General features: G+C 40.7%; 1 protein-coding gene across 2 annotated transcripts; it reads left to right on the top strand.

Moving 5' to 3' along the window:
- The first annotated feature begins 2,115 nt into the window (after positions 1 to 2,115).
- MED7 (mediator complex subunit 7) lies at positions 2,116 to 17,781 on the top strand. Of its 2 annotated transcripts, XM_052643126.1 has the most exons (3): positions 2,116 to 2,154; positions 14,661 to 15,413; positions 16,023 to 17,781. In XM_052643126.1, the coding sequence occupies exon 2, from the start codon at positions 14,678 to 14,680 to the stop codon at positions 15,377 to 15,379; it is 702 nt and encodes a 233-aa protein (XP_052499086.1). In that variant the 5' UTR covers positions 2,116 to 2,154; positions 14,661 to 14,677; the 3' UTR covers positions 15,380 to 15,413; positions 16,023 to 17,781. The 2 variants fall into 2 exon arrangements, with proteins under 2 accessions (XP_052499086.1, XP_052499085.1); XM_052643125.1 differs by having other exon boundaries at positions 14,661 to 17,781.
- Positions 17,782 to 19,735: the final 1,954 nt, after the last annotated feature.

Here is a 19,735-nt window from a genome sequence, read left to right as displayed (position 1 = left end):
CTAGAAATTTATCTCAAGAAAAATATTGAACAGGTACACAAACATATACATGTGCACCAAGAACTAGGGTACTCATCCAGTATATTCACAATAGTAAAAGTTGGAAGGAAGATAATTTCACATAAGAGGCTTTGGCTATATAGACCCTGGTTTATCCATTGATGTCACACTGTGAATTCATTTGAAAATGATTATATTCATTTTGTTACTTATTCAGTGGATGTTCATTGAGTACTGGCCAATTCCAGGTATTGTTCCAGGTACTGATGATGCAGAAGTGAATGAACCAAAGACCCTATGATGATGAATCTTTTATTTTGATGGGGAAAAAAAGACAACAAATGTAAACAAATCATATACTACATAATATGATATCAGATGGTAACACATTCTATGAAGGACAGATAATACATAGTAAGGAAATTAGGGACATTCCCCAAGAAAATGATTGGGGCATGCCACTTTTGAGTATCCAGGAAAGACCAATCCGACAAGGTCACATTTGACCAGAAACCTGTATGAAGTGAGGAGGTGAGGCATGTGAATATCTATGGAAAGAGAGTCCTAGGCAAATGCAATGGCCTTTAGGCAGAAGTAGACTTGAAAATTTCAAGGGAAAAAAAGAAACCTTGTGTGTGGAGAAGATTGCGCATGGAAAAAAATGGTAGGAAGTATTATTGGGGAAGTAGCCAAGGACTAGATTTTTGTAGCATTTTCTATAGGCCATGGTAAGGACATTAGATTTTATTATGAATGTGAAGCCTTGGAGAACTTTAAGAGTGGCCAGATCAGTCATATTTTAAGACAGTATGATAAAATAGGCTTTGTTGTTGTTGCAGTTCAGTCGCTAAGTCATGTGCAACTCTTAAATAGGCTAAGGAAGGACAAAAGTGGAAGCAAGGAAACTATTGACATTTAGGAGGTTATTTCAGAAGTCAGGGGAAGATTATGGTGGCATGGATGAGGATGGAGGCATGGTGAAAATTAATATTTTGAACTTTTACTTATTTCCACATAGAACTAATACAAAAGACTGATACCTTAATTTTGAATAGAGTATGGGAGAAAGAGGAGTGAAGATGAACTGTTATGTTTGAGACTTTACAGTCGAAAAAAGATGTGTAATACTGTTGGGTAAGAGGGTCTGAGTGCAAGGGACAGGGTGTTGCCAGGATCTAGATACCACTTGAGTATTATCACCTGGATGACATTAAGAGGAGAACTCAGTCCGGGGGCAATTCAAATGATCAAGTGTGCCAAATGCTGCTGAAAGTAGACTAAGATGAGGACTAAAGAATGCCCGCTGGAGGTCTCAGTTTATGTCACATTGGTCTCAATGGAGAAAAGCCTGACTGGGGTATGCTCAAAAGTGAACAAACTTCTTCAACAAATAAATTGATTGTGGGTGGGGGAGAATGAGGTAGAGGAAAGAAACTATAGATTAAAAGATGATTAATAGATACATCCAGTATCAGATTGATACAGTCACAAAGGGGTGGACTTTACTGGATCCTCAGATAATTGGTATCCAAATACTGACTTGATTTTCACAATATTCAATAGCTGTCGTGTCTGACTCTTTGCGACCCCATGGACTGCAACACGCCAGACCTTCCTGTCCTTCACCAACTCCAGGAGCTTGCTCAAACTCATGTCCTTTGAGTCGGTGATGTCATGCAACCATCTCCTCCTCTGTTACCCTCTTCTCCTGCCTTCAATCTTTCCCAGTATCAGGCTCTTTTCCAATGAGTCAGTTCTTCACATCAGGTGGAAAAAGTATTGGAGCTCCAGCTTCAGCATTGGTCCTTCCAGCGAATATTCAGGAAAATAGAAAAAGAAAGCAAAGAATAGCTACTTTTAATAGTAACACACATCCTTCGCGACCCCAAACCCTGTGGCTGCTGCAGAATCACGGAAGGGTGGGAGGTGCCAGAGGGAAGGTAGGGGGATAGGGGTGGCTGGGGAGAGGGAGTATGCGCCCGCGAAACGGTGAGCCAACCGTCACAGAGGCGGGACTAGAGCCTCGGTTAAAGGACAGCTCTTTCCAGCCAATCAAAGGACAGTATCAGTGGCTTCTTCCTGGAAGTGGAGGCCGGAAGTTGGATTTCGGCTTGAGGTGGAGAAGGCGGCTGCCAGTGTAAGCCCAGAGCTGAAGTAAGTGGGCGGCGACGGCTTGGGCCTCGGTTCCTCGTACATTTCTTTTTCCGGACCCCGCTGCTTCCTTTGGGAGGGCTGGGAGTCCGGGGAGGCCTGGTGCTGAGTACGTTCGTCCGCCTTCCTCTCCGGCGTTCCTCAGCGAGCGCGACCTTCCCCGCAGCTCGCGAAGCCGGGGTCAGGGGTGGGTGGGGTAGTTGGCCTCTCGTGGAAAGGTACCCTCTGCGCGGCGGGCTCTAGGCTTCCTCCGGGGGGAGGCCGAGCCCGGCCGGAGGTTGGCACACCTGAGTTCTAGACCCGCTCCGCTGGTTTACCGAGCTGTGTGGCCTCGCCACGTCTTCTGGCCTCTCTCTGGCCTTGTCCCTAACCAGTCTCGCCCTTCTTCCTCAGGGAGCATTCCTGAAATCAAAAGATTTAATGGGAGACGGGGAAGGAGGTAGGTCCCAGGCGTCATTCATTAGATCTTCTGGGGGAGGTTTTAAAAGCTACATTCCAGCAGCTCCGTTTACAGTAGATAAACGAGTCGAACGTCTGGAGATAAGACCCTACAATACCTTTCTTTTTTGGGTTAAATCCGTCAGAACGGAGCAAACACTAGAAGATGATCTTGAGTCTGATAATCAGCTTTGATGCCTGACGCATGTCTTAGGAAAAACCTCCGTTGCCTTTGACAAGTTTAGTCTGGAGAAGTGGTATAAACAAACATGATTTCTGTTGTATGTCAGTTTCCATTTGTACTGTCAGATGCTTCATTGTTTACTGATTTAAAGGAGCTTGTGCTGTGCAACCATAACAGGCAAGGTTGAGAGTTCCTGCTATGCCATTATCCTGGCCCTTTGATCTGGTTACAGACACTTCTTGGTGAGACAGACTTGGGACCCTCATCTCTAAAATGAAATTGATAGTAGTACGTAACTCATAGAATTAGTTTGAAGCTTAAGTAAAAGAGAATATAAACCAATGATACCTGTCACTTAGTTGCCCTTTGGGGATTGGCAGTTTAAGTAGAGGATTACACAAGGTTCTGGGAAGCACAAAACAGGAATTCCAATCTGAAAAGGCTTGAAGGGGTGAAACCTAGGTTGTATGAAATTTATTTTGAAGTACCAGATGATTGCTAATTCTCCGATTTTGTTAATTATGTGGTTATAAGAGGACATTCTTATTTGGGAGATACCCACTGAAGTATTTTAGATAAAGAGATGAGAGACCAATAAGGCAGATGAGGGAAAATGTTAACATTTGAAGAATCTGAAGAATATGGAATATTATTCATAAACTGAAAAGTCTGAATTTTTGAAAGTTTTAAAACATTGGTTATAACTATTTGCAGCTATCATAAGTGTGTTGTAAATAAATGAAACAGTACACAGTATTTGTAACCCTCCATTCCATGTACTTTCACCCCTTTTTTTCTTAGTGGCCATATTGTGTATATATAGACATTTTATCCAAGGCCTCATATGGGTGAAGGTATGGATGAAGGTATGGGTTATTTCCAGCTTTTCCTGCTCTTTTCAAACAGTGCTGCATTAAATATCCTGATACACAGATTTGTGTACTTCTACCAATATTTTTGTAGGATAAATTTCTAGAAATAGAATTGTTGGGTCATCAGTCAGTCCTAAAGGAAATCAACAATAAATACTCATTGGAAGGACTGATGCTGAAGCTCCAATACTTTGGCTACCTGATGCAAAGAGCTGACTTTTTGGAAAAGACCTTGATGCTGGGAAAGATTGAGGGCAAGAGGAGAAGGGGGAGGCAGAAGATGAGATGATTAGATAGCATCACTGATTCAATGGAAATGAATTTGAGCAAACTGGGAGATAGGGACAGGGAGGCCTGAGGTGCTGCAGTTCATGGGGTCGCAAAGAGCTGGACACAACTTAGCAACTGAACAACAGCAACAGTGTTATTAATCAGCTATACTTCAATATAAAATAATAAAAAGGATTGTTCGGTCAAAGAAATCAGCATTACAACGTTCGATACTGTCACATTAATTCTAAGTAAGCATATTTGTTTCCTATCAGTTGTGTATGAGAATTCCCCATGTTCTCTTGGTGATTCTGGCTTGCCACCTGAGAGTGTTATTATGGTGGCTGTGATGGTGTTTAGTGGGACCTCAGGGCAACGGATGTTTTCCACTGCAGAAGACGTCCCTGCAGGGCCAGATTAGCTAAGAGCTTGCTTGTAAAATTGGCATGACCACTCTGAAGAAGCTGAAAGGTAGAGTGTGATCTGTGCTGGAATCCAGCACCTGCCACATAGAAAGTGTTCTGTTTGTTAAGTGATGGAGTATTTGAAATCTTGATAGTCTTATATGGATAGGATCCTTTTTTAAAATTTATTTTTAATTGAAGGATAATCACTTAATTGGCAACTGTGAATCAGCCATAAGTATACATATGTCAACTTTCCCTTGAACCTTCCCCCTGACCCCCACTCCATCTCACACTTGTAGGTTGTCACAGAGTACCAGATTTGAGCTCCCCATGTTATACAGCAACTTCTCATTAGCTATTTTACATATATGTGGGGATTTTTTGCCTTTTTTTTCTTTTTTTAATTGGAAGATAATTGCTTTACAGTATTGTGTTGACTTCTGCCATATATCAACATGAATCAGCCACAGGTATACATAAATCCCCTCCCTCCTGAACTCCCCTCCCATCTCCTACCCCATCCCACCCCTGTAGGTTGTCGCTAGGTTGAGCTCCTTGTGTCACACATCAGATTCTCACTTGCTATCTATATGGTACATTTACATATTGTAATGTACATGTTTCTGTTTCCATGCTGTTATCTCAGTTTGTCCCTCCCTGTGCTTCCCCCACTGTGTCCACAAGTCTGATCTCTATACCTGTGTCTCCATTGCTGCCCTGCAAATAGGTTAATCAGTACCATCTTTCTAGATTCCATACGCATGCATTAACATACAATATTTGACTTTCTGACTTCACTGTATAATAGGCTCTGCTGCTGCTGCTGCTAAGTCTCTTCAGTCATGTCCGACTCTGTGCGACCCCACAGACGGCAGCCCACCAGGCTCCCCTGTCCCTAGGATTCTCCAGGCAAGAACACGAGTGGGTTGCCATTTCCTTCTCTCCAATGCATGAAAGTCAAAAGTGAAAGTGAAGTTGCTCAGTTGTGTCCGACTCTTAGCGACCCCATGGACTGCAGCCTACCAGGTTCCTCCGTCCATGGGATTTTCCAGGCAAGAGTACTGGAGTGGGGTGCCATTGCCTTCTCCAATAATAGGCTCTAGGTTCATCTATCTCATTAGAACTGACTCATATGCGTTCCTTCTTATAGCTGAGTAATATTCCATTGTGTATATGTGCCACACCTTTCTTATCCAGTCATCTGTCAGTGGACATCTAGGTTGTTTCAATGTCCTAGCTATTGTAAAAAGGGCTTCAATGAAGATTGGGGTACTTGTGTTTCTTTCAATTATGGTTTTCTCAGGATATATGCCCAGTAGTGGGATTGTTGGGTCATATGGCAGTTCTGTTCCTAGCTTTTTTAAGGAATCATACTGTTCTGTGTAGTGTCTGTATCAGTTTGCATTCCCACCAGCAGTGCAGGAGGGTTCCCTTTTCTTCACAGGCTTTCCAGCATTTATTGTTCATTGATTTTTAAATGATAGCCATTCTAATTGGTATGAGGTGATACCTCATTATAGTTTTGATTTGCATTTCTAATAATGAGTGATGTTGAGCATCTTTTTATGTGTTTGTTGGCCATCTGTATGTCTTCTTTGGAGAAATATCTGTTTAGGTCTTCTGCCCACTCTTTGGGTTGTTTGTTTTTCTGGTGTTGAGTTGCATGAGCTGCTTGTATATTTTGGAAATTAATCCTTTGTCAGTTGTTTCATTTGAATTATTTTCTCCCATTCTGAGGGTTGTCTTTTCACCTTGTAAAAAGTTTCCTTTGCTATGCAAAAGCTTTTAAGTTTAATTAGGTCCCATTTGTTTACTTCTTTTTATTAAATTTTCATTACTCTAGGAGGTGGATCAAAGAGGATCTTGCTGTAATTCAAGTCAGTGAGTGTTTTGCTTATGTTTTACTCTAATAGTTTTACAGTTTCTGACTTTATGTGTAGGTCTTTAATCCATTTTGAGTTTATTTTTTTTTTGTATGGTGTTAGGAAGTGTTCTAACTTCATTCTTTTACATGTAGTTTACTGTCCGGTTTCCCCAGCACCATCTATTGAAGAGGCTGTCTTTTTTCTTATGTATTCTTGCCTCCTTTGTCAAAGATAAGGTGCCCAATAGGTGCGAGGATTTTTATCTGAGCTTTTTTTCTTGTTTCTTTGATCTGTATTTCTGTTTTTGTGCCAGTACCATATTGTTGAGTATTATAGCTTTGTGGTATAGTCTGAATTCAGAAGGGTTGATTCTTCTAACTCCATTTTTTTTCCTCGAGATTACTCTGGCTATTCAGAGTCTTTTGTGTTTCCATACACAAACTATAAAATTTTTTGTTCTAGTTCTGTGAAAAATGTTGGTAATTTGATAGGGAGTGTGTTGAATCTGTAGATTGCTTTGGGTAATATAGTCACGTTCACAATATTGATTCTTCCAATCAAAGAACATGATATATCTCTCCATTTATTTATGTTATCTTTAATTTCTTTCATCATTGTCTTATAGTTTTCATTATACACGTCTTTTAGTCTCCTAAGGTAGGTTTATTCCTAGGTATTTTACTCTTTTTGTTGCAATGGTGAATGGAATTGTTTCAAAAAGGATTCTTTTAAAAATTTGCTCTTAGCAGGGTATTATTCTGAACATTTCCTTGCTTTTATTCAGCATTTGCATTTTCTTCATCTTTTGCCTATTTTTCTATTATTTTTTTTAAGATCAGTTCAGTTCAGTTCAGTTGCTCAGTTGTGCCTGACTCTTTGTGACCCCATGAATCACAGCACGCCAGACCTCCCTGTTTATCACCAACTCCCGGAGTTCACTCAGACCCACGTCCATCGAGTCCGTGATGCCATCCAACCATCTCATCCTCGGTCGTCCCCTTCTCCTCCTGCCCCCAATCCCTCCCAGCATCAGAGTCTTTTCCAGTGAGTCAACTCTTCGCATGAGGTGGCCAAAGTACTGGAGTTTCAGCTTTAGCATCATTCCTTCCAAAGAAATCCCAGGGTTGATCTCCTTTGGAATGGACTGGTTGGATTTCCTTGCAGTCCAAGGGACTCTCAAGAGTCTTTTCCAACACCACAGTTCAAAAGCATCAATTCTTCGGTGCTCATCCTTCCTCACAGTCCAACTCTCACATCCATATATGACCACTGGAAAAACCATAGCCTTGACTAGACGGACTTTAGTTGGCAAAGTAATGTCTCTGCTTTTGAATATACTGTCTAGGTTGGTCATAACTTTTCTTCCAAGGAGTAAGCGTCTTTTAATTTCATGGCTGCAATCACCATCTGCAGTGATTTTGGAGCCCCCCCAAAATAAAGTCTGACACTGTTTCCACTGTTTCCCCATCTATCTGCCATGAAGTGATGGGACCAGATGCCATGATCTTCGTTTTCTGAATGTTGAGCTTTAAGCCAACTTTTTCGCTCTACTCTTTCACTTTCATCAAGAGGCTTTTTAGCTCCTCTTCACTTTCTGCCATAAAGGTGGTGTCAGGTTAAAAAAAACTCAGTGGATCCTTATTGAGGATTTAGCTTCTTCTAGCCATTGTTTAAGGTACTAGAGGTAGAGTTGTGAATAAAAGGCAATATGAAGTCAGTGCTTTTCTTCTCATAGGGATGGAATCAGAAAATATGTTTTAAAAAAATCATAATTAAATTTCTAGTATTTACCCCTGTTAGCTTGCATGCATTCTTCTTCCAGAAAAATAGTCTTATCTTTTAATTTTGCTTCTGATGTATTTTCCCATATGGAATTTTTAGATTGATTTTTGGTAGTCAGATCTGTGGGTCTTTTGTAGTACCCTTAAAATGTACAGTTATTTTTTGTCCGTTTTCCTTGATAGATTGTAAGGAACACTAAGATGGAGTCAGTGTTTCTTATTTATCTTTGAAAGATAGTATAATGTAGTGTTTGAGATCTTTTGGCTCTGGCTACTTCCTTTACACAAGTTGAACAACCTTTCTGAGCCACAGTGATCTCATCCTTGAAATGGAAAGCTCACCTTTCTTTTCTCAGATTTCTCACAACCGTGAGAGAAGTTTAGAACAGTCCCTGGTACGTAGTATGCACTCAAGTATTACTTGTCATCATAATCATTATTGACATATATTAGACAAACATTAAATACTTGAAGGAGTAAATACACATTAAAGATGTTTGTACCTGCTTTCAAATTCCCTTTGACTTGAAGCTCTTGTGTAATGAATGGAGCTACCAACAAATACTTATGAAGCTTATGTGCGTGGTTTTGAACCCAGTGAGAACTGTGATAGTCATAGTCCTTCCCTTCATAGAGTTTATAGTCTGGTCGGGGACACAAATCAGATACTGATGAAGAGAACAAAAGGGGGAAGACAGGTTCTGCTTTTGATGAATAATCAGAGAAGTTATATCTTTAGAAGTGACATTTTTAAGCTAGTGCCTGAAGCAGGAGGAAAATCACATGAAAAGACCCAGAGGCAGAAGAGGTTGGTATAAAGAATTGTATGAGAATACTTGAAGACAGTATTGCTAGGATATAAGTAAAAGGGAATGTGGTATGAGAATTAGACTGGCTATTATATAGACGAACTGTAGTGGAAACAAAAAGATCCCTGCGAAGCCACTGTGTTCCAGATAAGAGGGAGTGGTGTCTTGGTCAGAACCGATGAATTTGAGATAGCAAGGGTTTGGAATCAGCGTGCCTGTGTGCATGCTTGGTTGAGTCCAGCTCTTTTGCAACCGCATGAACTGCAGCCTGCCAGGTTCCTCTGTCCATGAATTTTCCAGGCAAGAATACTGGAGTGGGTTACCATTTCCTACTCCAGGGGAATCTCAGGACTTGGCAGTGATGGTGAGGACAGGAGGTTAGTAAAAAAGGAGCATTAAGATAAACTTTAGGTTTCTGGCTTGGAATACTAGGTGGAAAATGGGGACATTTTACTGAGATAGGAAAGATTAGAAGCTTTAGAAGCTATGAGAGGAGCAGATTTACAGGGTATGTATTGTAGATGGAATCAAATTTTTTTTTTTTTTTTAAGTTTGAATGCCCTATGAAGTATCCACAGAGAGCCCAGAGGCAGTCTAGACTGGAGATCAAAACTCATGAATCAAGAGAAAGACAGATATTATATGATATCACTTATATGTGAAATCTAAAAATAATACAAATGAATATATAAACAAAATAGAAACAGACTCACAGACATAGAAAACAAACTTGGTTGCCAAAGGGGAGAGAGAGAAAGAGGGGTAAATCAGGAGTATGAGATTAACAAAGTCTTATGCATACAATAAATAAGCGGCAAGGATTTGGTATATAGCACAGCACATTATATTCGTTATCTTGAAATAACATATAATTGAATATAATCTGAAAAAACAATAACTTTGCTGTATGCTTGAAACTAACACAATATTGTAAATCAAGTATACTTCAGTTAAAAAAAACAAACAAACCCAAGACTCAAATAGAGACCAAGATTTTTCCACTTTGGCACATATATTGACACTTTGGATGGGAAAATTCTTTGTGGTGGGGGACTCCCTGGTGCATTATATGTTTACAGCATTCCCAGCCTCTACCCATTAGAAGCCAGTAACACCCGTTTTCCAAGTTGTGGCAACTAAGTGTCTCCAGACCTTGCTATATGCCTTCTGATTGCAGCTGACTGTGGCTCAGATCATGATCTTTATTGCCAAATTCAGACTGAAATTGAAGATAGTGGGGAAAACCGCTAGACCATTCAGGTATGACCTAAGTCAAATCCCTTATGATTATACAGTGGAAATGAGAAATAAATTTAAGGGACTAGATCTGATAGACAGATTGCCTGATGAACTATGGATGGAGGTTCATGACATTGTACAGGAGACAGGAATCAAGACCATCTCCAAGAAAAAGAAATGCAAAAAAGCAAAATGGCTGTCTGAGGAGGCCTTACAAATAGCTGTGAAAAGAAGAGAAGTGAAAAGCAAAGGAGGAAAGGAAAGATATAAGCATCTGAATGCAGAGTTCCAAAGAATAGCAAGGAGAGATAAGAAAGCCTTCTTCAGTGATCAGTGCAGAGAAATAGAGGAAAACAATAGAATGGGAAAGACGAGATCTCTTCAAGAAAATTAGAGATACCAAGGAAACATTTCATGCAAAGATGGTCTTGATAAAGGACAGAAATGGTATGGACCTAACAGAAGCAGAAGATATTAAAAAGAGGTGGCAAGAATACACAGAAGAACTGTACAAAAAAGATCTTCATATCCAAGATAATGATGATGCTGTGATATCTCACCTTGATCCAGACATCCTGGAATGTGAAGTCAAATGGGCCTTAGGAAGCATCACTACAAACAAAGCTAGTGGAGGTGATAGAATTCCAGTTGAGCTATTTCAAATCCTGAAAGGTGATGCTGTGAAAGTGCTGCAAAATTCAGAAAACTCAGCAGTGGCCACAGGACTGGAAAAGGGCAGTTTTCATGCCAGTCCCAAAGAAAGGCAATGCCAAAGAATGCTCAAACTATGGCACAATTGACTCATCTCACACACTATTAAAGTAATGCTCAAAATTCTCCAAGCCAGGCTTCAGCAATACGTGAACTGTGAACTTACAGATGTTCAAGCTGGTTTTAGAAAAGGCAGAGGAACCAGAGATCAAATTGCCAACATCTGCTGGATCATCAAAACATCAAGAGAGTTCCAGAAAAATATCTATTTCTGCTTTATTGACTATGCCAAAGCCTTTGACTGTGTGGATCACAATAAACTGTGGAAAATTCTGAAAGAAATGGGAATACCAGACCACCTGACCTGCCTCTTGAGAAACCTATATGCAGGTCAGGAAACAACAGTTAGAACTGGACATGGAACAACAGACTGGTTCCAAATAGGAAAAGGAGTACATCAAGGCTGTATATTGTCACCCTGCTTATTGAACTTATATGCAGAGTACATCATGAGGAACGTTAGGCTGGAAGAAGCACAAGCTGGAATCAAGATTGCCGGGAGAAATACCAATAACCTCAGATATGCAGGTGACACCACCCTTATGGCAGAAAGTGAGGAAGAACTAAAGAGCCTCTTGGTGAAAGTGAAAGAAGAGAGTGAAAAAGTTGGCTTAAAGCTCAGCATTCAGAAAATGAAGATCATGGCATCTGGTCCCATCACTTCATTGGAAATAGATGGGGAAACAGTTGAATAGTGACTGACTTTATTTCTCTGAGCTCTAAAATCACTGCAGATGGTGATTGCAGCCATGAAATTAAAAGACACTTACTCCTTGGAAAGTTATGACCAACCTAGACAGCATGTTAAAAAGAAGAGACATTACTTTGCCAACAAAGGTCCATTCCATCTAGTCAAGGCTATGGTTTTTCCAGTGGTCAGGTATGGATATGAGAGTTGGACTATAAAGAAAGCTGAGCACCAAAGAATTGATGCTTTTGAGGGGTGGTGTTGGAGAAGACTCTTGAGAGTCCCTTGGACAGCAAGGAGATCCAATCAGTCTATCCTAATGGAGATCAGTCCTGGGTGTTCATTGGAAGGACTGATGTTGAAGCTGAAACTCCAATGCTTTGCCCACCCGATGTGAAGAGCTGACTCATTTGAAAAGACCCTGATGGTGGAAAAGATTGAGGGCAGGAGCAGAAGGGGACACAGAAGGTGAGATAGTTGGATGGCATCACTGACTCAGTGGACATGGGTTTGGGTGAACTCTGGGAGTTGGCGATGGACAGGAAGTTTGGCGTGCTACAGTTCATGGGGTTGCAGAGTTGAACATGAATGAGAGACTGAACTGAGCTGGCAAAAATCACACCTGGTTGAGAACCACTGATAGAAATGCTAATAAAAGCTATGCAGTTGACTGAGGTCATCCCAAGAAGAACATAAAACAGAGGCCTAAAACTAGTGGCTCGTAGACCACAGAGGTTGTTAGAGATAAATTCTTTTTGACTTCACAGTACTTGACAGATTCCAGAATTAATTGCTAGTATTTTTAAAAACTGAGAAATTCCCCATAAAAATCTGGAATTTTCCTTCCTTTCTTGAAAAATCAAGACTAAGGTGCAGTGAATCTTAATTCATGAGTGAATGCTAGTGGCTGGAGGCTTTGAGGTCTGGCTTGGAGATGCTCTGTTCTCTCTAATCCCTGCCCCTGCATGTGTAACTCTTTATATTCCGTGTCTTTTCCCTTTGGCTTTTGAGTTTGTGACTCTATAGGACACTCCTCTATGCCTGCCAGCATTAAAATTTGGATAGAGAAGGAGGAGCAGTAAAGGAGACTGAGAGGGAGCCTCCAGTAAGGTAGGAGGAAAACATAAATGTAAGATCACAGACACTGAGGGAGAAGGGGACTGGGTTGAAAAGAAGAAAATGGTGCTGAGAGATTAAGATCACCTTAGAAAAATGTCCATGGAATTTGGTCATGTGATGATTATTGATGAATTTGATGAGTATTTGTGGAGGAAGGAGGTTGATTCCAGATTGGATATTGATAAAAATGGATAAACAGAAAGCTAGTAGAGCAGTGAAGTGTAGCTTGGTATAGTTAGAGTAACTCATCACAGTATCCAGTTGACTCCCAGTAGTATCCAGTTCACCACTATAGGTTGGTGGAAAGTCAGGACTGCCCCATAGCTGCCCTTAGTAACTCAGAAATTCCAAGTATGAATCTGCCTCCAGTATATTACTTGCTATCTCTGATGTTTGGTTGTATAATTAAATCTTGAAAATCTGGTAAGATTAGTCTAAATGAGCACTCAGGATCTTCTCATTTTATGATATACCTAAGCTTAAAATGGAATAGATAGGGGTTATTTTGGTTATTGAAGATATATTTGAGTTTGAAACTTCTGTAGTGGATGTAGAAAAGTTAGTGAATCTGTAAAAATTTGTAAAGTATATTGTAGAAAAAAAGAAGTTGAATTGGATCACAGAAGCTCAGATGATGTGAGTTTGTTTAGACTAGAGCAGTGTTAATTTTGTCAGTGTTCCTTAGAGTTACAGGTGTTTGTTTTGGAAATCAATCTGTAATATAAAACAAGTGATTAAATCATGGAGATGGGGAGACAGCATGTGTAGTTTGGCTGTAGAGAGGATAGAGAAATGAGGCATAACTGGTGAGGGGTGTGGAATCCAGACTGTTTCACTTATAGATGAAAATATAGTTGACCCATGAACAACTGGGAGGTTAGGGATGCCCAGCCTCTGCACAGTATAACTTAGAATTGACCTTTTGTGTCTGTCGTTCCTTCTTATTTGTGATTCTGCATCTGAGGATTTAACCAAACATGGGTCTTGTTTTTACTTATTTACTAAGTCATGTCTGACTCTTGCAACTCCATGGACTAGCCCGCCAGGCTCCTCTGGGATTTCCCAGGCAAGAATACTGGAGTGGGTTGCCATTTCCCTCCCCAGGAGATCTTCTTGACCCAGGGATCAAACCCACATCTCTTGTACTGGCAGGTGGGTTCTTTATCACTGAGTCACCAGGGAAGCCCCATAAATCTTGTAGTACTCTAGTATTTATGATTGAAAAAAATCCACATGTGAGTGGACCTTTGCAAGTTCAAAACGATGTTGTCCAGTGATCAGCTATATCAGTTCAGTTCAGTCGCTCAGTCGTGTCTGACTCTTTGCGATCCCATGGACTGCAGCACACCAGGCTTCCCAGTCCATCACCAACTCCTGGAGCTTACTCAAACTCATGTCCATGAAGTCGATGATGCCATCCAACCATCTCATCCTCTGTCGTCCCCTTTTCCTCTTGCCTTCAATCTTTCCCAGCATCAGAGTCTTTTCAAATGAGTCGGTTCTTCGCATCAGGTGGCCAAAGTATTGAAGTTTCAGCTTCAGCATCAGTCCTTCCAATGAATATTCAGGACTAATTTCCTTTAGAATGGACTGGTTGGATCTCCTTGCAGTCCAGGGGACTCTCAAGAGTCTTCTCCAACACCACAGTTCAAAAGCATCAATTCTTCGGTGCTCAGCTTTTCTTTATAGTCCAACTCTCACATCCATACATGACTACTGGAAAAACCATAGCTTTGAAGGTCAGCTGTATACTACAGTAGTTTTTTGTGCTGATGAAAATGTTAAGTAGAGCTGGAAAAATACTTGAATGATTGAGTATATAATGCTAATTAGAGAAGGATAGCAGCTTTTCCCTGTTGTAAATGTTAGTTTTAGAGACGACGGAGATCATTTTTGTCTTGGGCACCAAACGGCCATGGGAGAATAGGGAAAATATTCTGTCATTAATCACTGAATGTGACAGGTTTGTTTTGTAGCTCCACTCTCAATCTTTGGTCTGTGTGTGTGTGTGTGTTTGTTATGTTTTGTTTTCCTCTTATTTTTTGTTTGATGGTTTATTTCTGTAGGTTCTTGATCTTCCACAATGGGTGAGCCACAGCAAGTGAGTGCCCTCCCACCCCCTCCGATGCAGTACATCAAGGAGTATACAGATGAAAATATTCAGGAAGGCCTCGCTCCCAAGCCTCCACCTCCAATAAAGGACAGTTACATGATGTTTGGCAACCAGTTCCAGTGTGATGATCTTATCATCCGCCCTTTAGAAAGTCAGGGTATTGAACGACTTCATCCTATGCAGTTTGATCACAAGAAAGAACTGAGAAAACTCAATATGTCTATCCTTATTAATTTCTTAGACCTCTTAGATATCTTGATAAGGAGCCCTGGGAGTATAAAACGAGAAGAGAAGCTAGAAGATCTTAAGCTGCTTTTTGTACATGTACATCATCTCATAAATGAATACCGACCCCACCAAGCAAGAGAGACCTTGAGAGTCATGATGGAGGTGCAGAAACGTCAACGTCTTGAGACAGCCGAGAGGTTTCAAAAGCATCTGGAACGAGTCATTGAGATGATTCAGAATTGCTTGGCTTCTCTGCCTGATGATTTGCCTCATTCGGAAGCAGGGATCAGAGTAAAAACTGAACCAATGGACGCTGATGACAGCAACAATTGTATTGGACAGAATGAACAACAAAGAGAAAATTCAGGTCATAGGAGAGATCAGATTATAGAGAAAGATGCTGCGTTGTGTGTCCTGATTGATGAAATGAATGAAAGGCCGTGAAGGATGTTTCTTTTCCTTTCCCCTTCAGTGAATGGTAAACACATTAGTTAATTCACTTTTAGAGAGTTTCAAAAGAGAGATAACTAGAAAGAAGTCTTGCAAGCAGCTTGATTCTCCAACTTTCTCAATTGTGAGAAGTCATAGCAGTAATTTCACCTTATGGCAAGCATGGGTAAATGAGTGTGCCTACATTAATTAAGAGTGATCCCCTTAAAAAGCAGAGTGCAGGTATTTGTGGCATATCCTTGTTTCCAGAGTTGCAGTGAATTTTGAAGATATCTTCAGTGATAGCAGGTTTCACCCCTGGGAAGTAGATTTGTCATTTGCTTTAAGAGTGATAGATAATAAAAGATATCAGACTTTATAAATGAAATTATGAAATCTTTGTTTCACTTAAAAACTTGCTTAATCTCTAAAAAAGAATAGTGTAACATGTTTAAAGAGAGGAACCCCAGAGTTGTAAAAGTTTCATTTTTTCTCTTGGCTGTTCTTGCAAACACCATCTCAGCCTCTTACCCCTATCGTGGATGGGTTCCTGGAACTTTTATCCAGTCACTAAGAAGTCCTTTGATCACTTTTAGTTACAGACATTCATTTTAATCATTAAAATGTCTATGTAAATTATCTGTACTACATTTCCTAGATTCAGACTTGCTTAAGGGTGGAAGCCTGCCATGGAAAGGGGGTTTGGTGGCAGAGATCGCTGGATGTCCACCAGAGATTCTTGCTCCCCTGAGACATGCTGCCTTGCCAGAAACTGCAGTTCTCCATTCCCTGTGCATCTCTGTGAGGCCATGTGACTGAATTCTTAGCAGTGGAATATGATGTAAAAATCCAGGCCTGCCCCATAAAAGTTTTTTATATCACCCACCATTCTCTTCTCATCTGCTGGTTTGATGGTCACACCCAGGAAAACTTTGGAAGCCACTTGAAGATGGCAAAAGTTTGGTCATTTTGGGTCCTTGAATGCCTGAAGACCAGGACCTCCTTTCATTTTAACTCCACCCTCCCCACCGTCCCACCCCTCTCCTTACCCCTGCTGATTTAACTTCACCATGTGAATAAGAAGTCAACTTACTGTTGTTATTTTGTTGTTACTGTTGTTTTGAGCACTGAGATTTCATTTCTGCACTTCTCTTTTCTCCAACCCCTCTTCCACTGAAATCTTGGTGGAGAGTCTGCCTTGTATATGAGGGTTTTTACCAGCCTTCCTCTTAATAAAGCATATTTAGAAATATGCTTTGAGTGATTCTCAAAGCATAGTGCTAGACTGGCAGCATTGACATCACTTGGGGACTGGTTATGCAAATTCTCAGGTCCACCCCAGGCATGTTAAAGTGAATTCTAGAAGTGGGACTCAACAAACTGTGTTAAAGAGCTCTCAGGTGATTCCCATGCAGGCTCAAGCTTAAGAATCCCTGATAATGGTAAGGCCTTTTCCCAAATAAACAGGCAAAGTACGGTTTAAAGTGGCCATGGGTCAATTCTGTGTGTGAAACACTCATTTATCCTTTTCTTTAAAATTCTGGGGCATTTAGGCTGTTCCCAAATAGATAGCCTGTTCTGCATACTCTCTTGGACTGGGCCTAAGCCATGCCAGATGAGGGACAGACGTTCTTGGCAAGTAGGGCCACTCTACTGTTTCTGTCCGTGGGCCTCTTGCCTGTCAAAAAATATTTGGCTTCCCTAGTGGCTCAGTTGCTAAAGAATCTGCCTGCAGTGCTGAGTTTGATCCTTGGGTCAGGAGAATCCCCTGGAGAAGGAAATGGCAACCCACTCCGGTACTCTTGCTAGGAGAATTCCATGGAGAGAGGAGCCAGGCAGGTTACAGTCCATGGGATCACAAAGAGTCAGACACGACTGTGTAACTTTGAAGTAGATAACCTCTCTGTTAGGCAGATAGTTGGCAAGTCTCATTTGTTTTTTCCTCATATGTGTTTGGTATTGATTTTTTGGCTCCATAGACTCCAGGAGACCCAGTCTGGGCTCTGTTAAGTTTAAATTGAAGGGGGAAGGAAACCCCTTCATCTCCCTGTGGCAGAATAAGGTAGATATAACACTTTAGCAACTCTCCAAAGGAATCTCCTTTGAACACAACCCTCTTATAACACTGAAGTACGTAACCAATTTTGCAAATCCTTGCATGGAAAAAACTAACTGAATCACATTATCACTATCACATCCTTAAGAGAGTCACAACATTATTTGTATATAATGTTTGTTGGAGAGAAAGAGTAAGAGATTAAAATTTCATGTGAAATCTTAAATTCTGACTTTGAAGGGATATGATCTTGCAGATCTGTCAGGGTGGAACTTAACATAAACTAATGAATTCTGATGTGAACTCCTGCTGTTACAATGGGAAAAAACACTGGTGAAAAAACACCAGTGGTCTGATAGTTGTTACAAATTTCAAAGTGTATGTAAAAACTCTGTATTAAAATACATCTTTGCACACCTGATCGTAATGAATATTCCTTATAAATTGGTACCTTGAAGTGGAATATCTGAAGGTATAACCAGGGCAACTCTTGAGATTACCAGTGCTGGGACCCAGACTACAAGGATTCTGGTTTCATTGTTCTGGAGTGGGGCCCTGAAATTGGGTTTAAGAAGTTTGTAGGTGACTGCTGTGCCATAGGATAAAGGATCGCACTACTCAGTGCTCTATACTTGTACTAGTTTAAGCAAAAGATGAATTTGTTGAAAGGATTATGAAATCCTTTTTAATTTATGAGATGAAGGATTTATGAAATCCCTAACAGGATTATTGAAATCATGTGTTACATGATTGAGGGGTAAGTTAAACATCCAAACCATGAAGAAGACTTGGAGGTTCTTTAGGGCAAGTGGGACTCAAACCTGACCCAGAACGCTTTGTCCCTCCTTTCTGATTTTTCTGTTCATTCTATACAAACCAGCTTCTTTGATGGTATGAGTGGAGAACATGTGTGCTAACAGTTCCTGAGTGTTAAGTCTTTCTGTACTACTGTCTGGGAGTTGTCTCCAAAAAAAAGGTAATTGACCAGCTGGAAGGGAGAAGTTAGGGGTGGCATTCCTGATTTCAGCTGGGCCATTCAGCTGGTGGGGGGCGGGTGGCGGGGGGGGGGGGTCAGATTCTGTAAGAATATGACAGATCCAAACATGTTAATGTATGGAAGGAAGTGGTCCACCCCTCTGTTTAAGTCCATTTATTTGCTCTATTCATTTAGTGGATATTGTGGTCCTCTATTCCTGACACTGGTTTAGTTCCTGGGGGTATGAAGAGTGGGAATGAAAATGAAAGAAACAGGATCACAAATAGGTTAATTTTTGAAGGCATAAATTCTTGCATTAACCATTCAGCCATTGTAACAAGAATCTTGCTTCCAATATATTTCTATTTCCTACTCAAAATGCCTTGTCCACATTATTTTCTCAAGTTGTTTCTGTGTTTGAAGTTGTTAAGGGTTGTGGAAGACCATTTCAAATGTGCTGTGTTGTATTTAAGAGAAAAGACCTGTCCTGAGGTCACAGGAAACAGCAAGTACAAGTGTCTCTTGAGACAAAAGTTGGCATGATTTTGAGGGAAAAGGCTGTTAGGGCCACACCATAGGGAGGGAGGCGGTTGAAGCTAGAGAAGCAGATGGTGGTAGGTTACAGGACTTAGAAGGCCAGGGAAAGGAGTTTGCTCTATCCTAAATCTGATGGGAAGTGTTGGGGAGAGAGGGGAATTTCCCCCTCTACCCTTCTTGAGTTCTTGAGATTGGACTGATAATAAAACTGACACAAGACAAATTGATAGGAGAAAATTTTAATTCCTATACACAGAGGTCTCAGCAATGGGACCTAAGAAGTAGCCAGAGCATTTATATTCTTTAGACAAACACTGAATTTGTGAGGAATTGGCATGTGCTCAATGAAGAATCTAAACAATTTGGGCTTGGAGTAATAAAGAGGTAACAAAGTTTATTTATATAGGCTTTTCAGTTCAAATTCCTTATCTCTGGTGATAAGGGTGTCCTTTTCCCTTCACTGTGGTGAGTGCACCTTTCATGGGAGAGGTTTGTTTTTTGCTTTGGGGGAAATCGTGCAGGGGTGGGTTGGGAGAGGGTGGTCAGAGTGTCGCTCTTGTATTGGCCACTTCTTAGTTCAGTATGCCCTTGGAAATATTTTGGGGCACCCTGCCCTAAGTTGTAACATACATCAATAGCATGCATATAAAGCACTTAGTTGGCACTGTTCTAATCAATATACAGAAAAACATTTTATCCTCAAAACAACCCATTAAAATCATGATTTTTACACCATATTTCAGATGAGGGAGTGGAGACTCAGAAGGGTGTCATTTATCCAAGGTCACCAAGCTAGTGAGTG

The sequence above is a fragment of the Budorcas taxicolor genome, chromosome 7 (assembly GCF_023091745.1).
Source record: "Budorcas taxicolor isolate Tak-1 chromosome 7, Takin1.1, whole genome shotgun sequence".
NCBI lineage: Eukaryota > Metazoa > Chordata > Mammalia > Artiodactyla > Bovidae > Budorcas > Budorcas taxicolor.
This window is presented reverse-complemented; position numbering and strand designations above follow the sequence as displayed.